At 42.0% G+C, this 7,789-nt stretch overlaps 1 protein-coding gene across 1 annotated transcript in view; it reads left to right on the forward strand.

Moving 5' to 3' along the window:
• Positions 1 to 6,055: 6,055 nt before the first annotated feature.
• The window catches only part of NHSL1 (NHS like 1), a 127,200-nt gene continuing 125,466 nt past the window's right edge, over positions 6,056 to 7,789 (forward strand). The window contains 1 exon segment of the mRNA XM_007467598.1: positions 6,056 to 6,257. Coding sequence (XP_007467660.1) covers positions 6,056 to 6,257 — 202 coding nt within the window.

Here is a 7,789-nt window from a genome sequence, read left to right on the forward strand (position 1 = left end):
TAGGTTCATCCTTGAACTTCAAAGTGAATGCTCAGCTTTAGGGGAGCTTCTCGGATGGGGACATTTTCTTGGCCAAGGTTGGGGCCAAGTTTGCATTCTTGGCAAGCCCCTAGCAGTGCACGGTACACATCAGTGACAGTATCCATCAGTGACAGCTTCTGACCAGGGACAGGCCTTACCCCCTTGCAGCACGCCACATCCCAGGGGGTTGAGAGCAATAATGTGCTGCCATATTGCTCCTGTATCAGTGATCCTGGGGGAACAGTGTCACTAAGTCTTCGTGTCAGAACTGTTCAGGAGTCCTTTTCAGACATGAAGACCCTGAAAGGTGGGATTTAGGCTTGTGGTGATACATAAATGCAAGTGTTTGCATTTAATCTTTCCAGTTGACGGAAACACTATTAATTCCATTGAAAGGGACCTATTCTGACTTTCAAAGCTAGAGCTCAACGTAAAAGCAGTGCTTTTTTTTTCTTTTAAGTATTGAAGCAGTGGTAGGTGAGGAGAACCCTAAAAATAGACCCTCTCTCTGAATAGATAATTGGCAATGTTTCATCTTCTCCGACTTCCTTCTTGAGTAAATCAGGTGCTTAATTCAGCAGGGGATGGGAGGTGGATGAGGAAGGAGGATTTAGTGTACTGTAGGAGTTGGCTTGCTGTGGCCCTGGGGGCAGTATGGGTTTTTTGTTGTTAGTTTTAAATGTCTGGCTCGAACTGTTTACTTCTAGATGTTGAGATAAGCTTTCATTATTCGTGTGTACAAATTACCTCATAGAAAGTTTGCATTTGAATCTACTCTTCAATTATTTACAAGAGATGACAGTTGGAAAAACTGCTGCACCCTGTCCTAGAAGCTGATGGTCTCTGTGACTCATGGGGTAATCTGATAGGATACACGCTTCACTGCTTCTGCCCAGTCAGGGCTGCTTTAGAACAAGACACAGCTCAGAGTGACTCTCCTTGCTGCGGTATATGTTTTTTTCACCCTTGTCCCTGTTCATTAAGCCTTCTGTTTGTGTGCCCCATTCCAGCCAAGCCAGCAACCCTATCAACTCTGCCCATACAGCACTGTTCTCCATTGGTTTCTGGCATCAGGGTTCTGCCTCTCCTATTCTTCCTTTCCAGGTTTGAGGGAGAGGTGTAATGAGGAAGAACAACCTTTTGTATTCTATTACAAGTTAATCACTAAAGGGATGTTGCCTATAAGCTTAAATTATACATAATGGCCCATCTCTGGGAACCCTGCTTCCCAGGTAATGAGCATTAAGCTAAAATACCTTTGTTCAGCTCACGGGAAATATCCCGACCAGACCCACCTGTGAATGACTGCAGGGAGGATGAAATTAACACATCCCCTCTGGAGGCTGATGGGAATCAGGAAATGTTTGACTTTACTCCCTCCCCTTTATAAAAGTATAAAAGGAGCCTGAATTCTCACTCAGGCAAGATGATTCTTTGGGGCCCAAGTCCGCCATCTTTTCTGTTTGGTTGCTGGCTTCTCAAAGAAAGTCACTATCCTTTGCCCTAGCAATTTATCTCTTGATTATTGGCCTGTTGTGTGGCTAGCAGTACGAGCTTAGACTCTGTAACAGAGGGTCAGGGCAGAAAAGGTACACATGGAAATTAAAAGTTATAATGCTCTTTTGTGGCCTTTGAGGCCAAAAAACTGATGGCACTTGAAATTAGTTCCTGCTCTTGGCTGGCATTTTACACAGATGGCAAGGGCAGCAATTACATGCCTGATTGAGTTGAGAGATTTGTCTAATCCTATATCCTGTCATGTTTAACAGTTTTTATTAAATCAAAAACTCCATTTGAGCTTAACTCATCTTTAAGGATGTCGGTATATATCGAAACATGAAATATTGTGTCTTTTGGCAAGGACTTTCCAAATGTATTCAATCTATCCCTTTGGCTCTTGGTGGAAATATAAATAAATCTTTCCTGATTAATGGGTATTTGACTCAGGAATTCTTAAAGAAGATGATTCTAGAACTTCCCTTAGTAATATATTCTGGTGCATCCCAGTTTTTATAGTTAACTTTTCTTTAATGTATTACTTAAATCATTCCTGAAATAATAGAGTAATTTCTTGTCTTTTTGTCAGTAATGTTGGGTAAATTCCTCACCACCCTCAAGTGCTAAGAACTTAATATGAAAGAGGCAATAAATCATAAACCTGGTTTCAGTCCACCTGGGGGTCGTTATCTAGAGGCTGTTCCTCCAGCCATTTCAACCTTTGGGCTTCCATCTCCAAGTGAAAGGACAAGGTTGCTGACCAGGAGGCAACTGTAACAAAGCCCTTCCTTCCACTAAAGCTATGCATTTCACTCCGTGAGTGCTCATGACTCCCGTGAAGCATATAATTTAAGCAAGATTATTTATCTGATTTCCTGTTGCCTGAAGCTCAGCAGGGGCAAAATGGTAGGAAGGGAGCAGTTATTGGCACGTATGATGACAACAGAAGTTTCACTTTGACAGCCTGACAGTGAGGGGGGAGATGGGAAAGCACTGCACAGTAAGGAGTGTGGATAAAAAAAAATCTGTTCAGCATGTCTGTTTAAAAGGTCTGGGAAGAGTGTATTCTATTGTAGATTTTCTTGGGGAAGAATGCTTGAATTACGATGTTTTATTACATTGAAGATTATAGTGGAATCTAATATTTGAAGAAACAGGTTATATTCTGAAAGTAGGGATTTTCCACTGTGGGGTTATTATGAAGATTAGCAATAGTATATGTGATGTGCGTGGCACAAAGTAGCCATGACCCCGGTGCTGCGGGCAGGGGTAAATTTGTATGACCCTAGGGTTGATAGTCCAGATACTTAAAGTGTGTGGTTCATCGTAGTTGTTGCATAAATATAGGTTGGATGAATGTAATAGCTTTTTAAGCAGTTCACTTATGTTTTTCTAAGCTAATTGGAGTACATATCTAACACAGATAGTTAAAATACAAATATTTCCTACAAAGCTGATTTAAGTCATTATATTTTATCTTGGTCATAGGGGAACTCTGGCCCAGTTGTAAAAGTAAAGTTATTTGACCTTCTTTTACATAAGTGAAGATATTAATAATCAAGGCTCAATATAACAGAAACAGAATAGCTAATAGATGGAGAATTGGTTATATGCAAACCTATCCATCTGTCTTGTGAATGATGGGAAATCCATTAAGTTTCTTTGAAGTCCAGCATTAAGTGTGTATTTACTTTGAGGAAGAGTCATGAGTCCAGTCCTTGAATGGACCAGTTTTGCTTCTTGATTGCTTGGCAGTGAATATTCCTCTAGCCCCTGCCATCAGCTCTTTTTCAGATGTGTGTAGGAGGTACCAGAGGAAAACACACCAGTTACTAATAACATCAATTCATCTATGCTATTGTATGTGTATGTGTGCACACTCCAAGGAAGCTGGTCTGGGGATACTGTTCAAAAGCACTTGCTGAATATAAAGAACAGTATGAGGTTTATTTCAGAGCTTAGATATTTCTAAATTAAAACTGTAATTGCAGGATGTAGACATCAGTGGGGATACCACTGTGTTCCTTGTTTGGGGTCCATGGGTCCTTAAAGAATGCATACTTGGATGTCAGGGGATCCCATGAACATCTGAAATGGTAAGCAGCATTTGGGATGTTTTGTATTTTCTGGCACGAGGGTCTTTTTTTTTCTAAGTTTAATTTTATATTTTGAGTTTCTCACAGTCTTTGACTCAGAAAGAAAATTGGATAGTTGAACTTTGACGTTAGCCATTGATGCTATATGTAATTATATCATTTTTGCCCTTATAATAGTGATCAAATCACGTACGTTCTCTGGACCTGAATTTCTCCATCAGTAAATTGAATGGCTTAAACTACATGATTTCTTGAGGACACTTTGAGCTTTTATACTGAGTCCATGTTTTTGCTACCTGGACTGTTCTGCACCTTTGCCCTTTAGTCCTAGTACCTGTTCTCTGTCGTGGTTTCCATGGTAATATGAGCTGTCCATCCAAGGAACACTTGGCAGCTGCTCTGTGTTTTTCTTCTATAAATGTCCCAGTCCTGGTAAGCGTGTAGAGCCTTTTTCTTACAATCTCAGTGAATTGCAGTAGATGCAAAATCCTGCTTTTATTTTTTTTTTTTAATTTTTTTTAGAAGATGTTGGGGGTAGGAGTTTATTAATTAATTAATTTATTTTTTGCTGTGTCGGGTCTCCGTTTCTGTGCGAGGGCTTTCTCTAGTTGTGGCAAGCGGGGGCCAGTCGTCATCGCTGTGCGCGGGCCTCTCACTATCGCGGCCTCTCTTGTCGCGGAGCACAGGCTCCAGACGCGCAGGCTCAGTAGTTGTGGCTCACGGGCCTAGCCGCTCCGCGGCATGTGGGATCCTCCCAGACCAGGGCTCGAACCCATGTCCCCTGCATTAGCAGGCAGATTCTCAACCGCTGCGCCACCAGGGAAGCCCCTGCTTTTATTATTTTTAATCAAAGTTTATTTTCTGTTGTAATTTGTTAGCTTTAATATATTTGCTATTACAGGAGAGTGAGTACAGGAGAGTGAGATGGACCCAGTTCTCTACTTGCCCTTACTCTGAATGACACTTTGGGGAGAGGATACTGACCCAAGTCTCTATGATGAAAAGTTGCAGAAGTTCTTTATACCCCTAGGACCATGGAATAATGTTGGCCTTGGGTGAAATGATGCACCCAAATGCATTCCAACATGTGGCTCCAGATATTTTACATGCCCTGATTAAGGGTTTCCAAAGGGCTGGAGCCTACAGCTAAAAGCTACTAGCATAGCTCTCAGGTTATGGTTCTCTGTGATAGGATGATCATTCAAAGCCAGAGAGGAATGACCCCCAGGGGCTGCCGGTGGGGAGGCAGAAGTGGCTCATCAGCCCCGGACTCTGGCTGCTGGTGGAAGACAGGAGAGGCAATGACAGGTGCAAGGACTCTGGCTGCTGGTGGAAGACAGGAGAGGCAATGACAGGTGCAAGAACGGCTGCGTTTCACCTTCGCTGAAAGCTCGGAGTGACGTCATAGCTGGGTCAGTTTTATTCCCTTTGGAAGTACATTTCCTTAGATGATGACATTCCTAAATCCACTTAGGAATGCTGGCTGTGTATATAACTACATAATCTCTGAAAGCTCCTTCTCAAAATCCCACTTCCAGAAATGTGGTCTGATGATAATTAATTAAGTTTTGGCTTTAAAAAAAAAAAGTGTCCAGAAGTGTGTATGCGTTTCTGTAGCTCTGCCGGAGTTCAGAAGTTTGAGCTGCCTCTGAAGTATTGACTGCAGCAGGGAGGCGGGGTTTTTTGTCTCCAATGAGGTGGCTTCAGTGTTGGGAAAGCCTATCGCCTTTCATAGGAGCGCTTACTCTGTAATCCAAGCAGTAGCCACACAGCCCGTTTTATTGTTTGTGGAGTCCTGTGACTCCTGAGTGCTTCACAGACAGGAAAGAGGGCAAGTGAGCTGAACTCTTTGATTTCTCCCAAGTTACCTGTGTGGGTGAACTTTAAACTAGGCGCCTGGGTTGATGCTGAATCTTTCTCTCCAGCCTGAGGAGTTCCTTCTGTCTGCAGCAGACGGCTGGCTTTCTGCCCTTGTGGGGAAAGATGCCTGGGAGAGGGATAGGATTACAGTATGGGATGCTAGGTACACACCAAAGAGTCGGAGTGCCTTGGTCTTGTTCTTCACCAAGTCCTGACAAGCGTTCCTGAAATGAACACCCTGCTTCATTTTTAAAATTATACTTTTAGTTATTTTTATTTTCATATTTTCTGGGGGCAAGGTAGGGACTGTGAATAGTCCTGATCTAGAGACCAGGTACCACAATGTGGCTAGGGTAAAAAAAAAAAATTTTTTTTTGTTTCCTAATCTCTTATTTTTCTTTTCTTTATAATTGGGTGACATAGAAGCAATCTTTCTACAGAATGCCCTGCCTGACTCTCAGTATTGTCTGAACAAGTAGGAAGGAGCAGTTTCATTGAAAGGACCTGGAACGATTTTTAAAAACAAGCTTTTTGTTGGCTGGACTGTCCTTTGTCTATAGTTGATTTTGATGTGAAAGAAGATGAAAAAGGAAGGCTCTTCAGGTCCCCTCAGACTCAAGTCAAACCCAGGTTCCCTCTCACGTGCTGTGAGTTGGATAAATTTCTCCTCCTTGCCCAGGCAGACAAAGAGGCTGTTTCGCAGTGATGGAGAGCTCTCAGTTTGTGGGCAGCAGGTGGAAGCGGATGATGAAAACTGGACCTACAGAATCCAGCCCAGAAAAGGTGACTTGACTTTTTCTTATTTAAACATTTTTAGGAGTTTGCTATCTAGAATTCTTTGTTTCTATCACTGATTTCTGTTCATGATTTTTGGCCCCGTTTAGGAGTTTTTGTGTGTTTTTGTATTGGAATTCAGTGTCAGTCATTTGTTTGCATGTCTAAAATAAAAATGCTCCTTCAATTAGATTCAACCTGAGATTGTGTCCTTCTAAGAAGGATAAAATAGCTGTTATGTGTCCTCAGCACTGCCCCCCACCCCCAAATCATATCCGCACGCTCATGTGACTTGTGCAAAGTTCAGCGGTAAACTGCATCCTGGGAGGAATCTTCTGCTTTTTACAACAATTGAAAGTTAGGACATGGAGCTCTTTCCTGAAAAAAAAATTTGAAAACTGAGAAAACTTCGGGTATCGTGGATAAACTTTTTGCATATTTCTTTAAGAAGACTGATGAATTACACAAACCCTTGAATTAAACAGGTGTTGGGGTGACATCGAGGAAATGAACACACGAAGTGTGATATCCTGGCCAGAAGGAGTTTTTGGATTTCTTTCAAGTTCCTTTTCAGACCATTGCTGGTCTCTGTTCTCAGGTTTAGCATGTTTTGTCTTCTTCAAGGTGAAGAAAAATAGCAGTCCTGGCAGAAAAGAGGGAAATATTTCAATATTTCTTAAACACACCCCTGTTTTATATTTAGAACTTCTGAGGTCTTCCTTTTAGAATGTTTACTGGAGAGACTGAATTGTTAGGCTCTAAAATGGTTTCTCCATTCAGAGCTGTGTCACAGCCCAGTGGGGGAGCATTATTTAAGGTTTACAAAGGAACCTCGTCCAGACATTCCGCATGCTTGTATTTTCCCTATTTGTCACATTCTTCCCGTGCCAAGAGAAGCCTCACTAAAACCTTTTAGGGAACTGTCCTCCCCCTTCTTTTGGGAAATAAAACTGCTGAAACGTGAGAGAGCTAAGTTAAATCTGTGCGTATGGGGACAGTAATTACATTCCACGGACTGAGAATTAAACGCACCCTTCTTCATGGATAATGTGGGTTAAGCCATTTGCTCTTGTCTGTTAAACTGTGGCACAAGAGGGACTAGTTAATGCCCTCTGAAGATGTCAGTTGTTTATTATGTCAAGAAGGGGGTCCACAGTGGTCTGCTGATACTGAGCCGAAATACACAGGTTTTTAGTTCAGATGCTGTATAATTGCCAGGCCTAGAAAAGCCATTTGTGCTTTCTGGCTGGAGTTGTGTAGTTTAGTAAGTCCACGAACTTTACTTTTCTAAATCAGGAATAAGCTGTGGTTTTGGTAAATGGGTGGGTTGTAATGTTCAAAGGGTGGATACAGTAGTGCTTTGGTCGCGAGAGGGTGTAGTTTTAATTCCTTTGGCCTTTGCCAGGGGTTGCTTTTTTATGACTTGTTTTGTTTTAAATCAACTGCTGTCAAGTTTCTGTTAAAGATTGTGTACATGTGAGCACGCGGCTTTAGGATTTCCGTCATAGATGCGCCATCTAAATTAACGCTAGAGGGAAAGA

The sequence above is a fragment of the Lipotes vexillifer genome, unplaced genomic scaffold (genome assembly GCF_000442215.2).
Source record: "Lipotes vexillifer unplaced genomic scaffold, Lipotes_vexillifer_v1.1 scaffold569, whole genome shotgun sequence".
In the NCBI taxonomy this organism is placed as follows: Eukaryota; Metazoa; Chordata; class Mammalia; order Artiodactyla; family Lipotidae; genus Lipotes; species Lipotes vexillifer.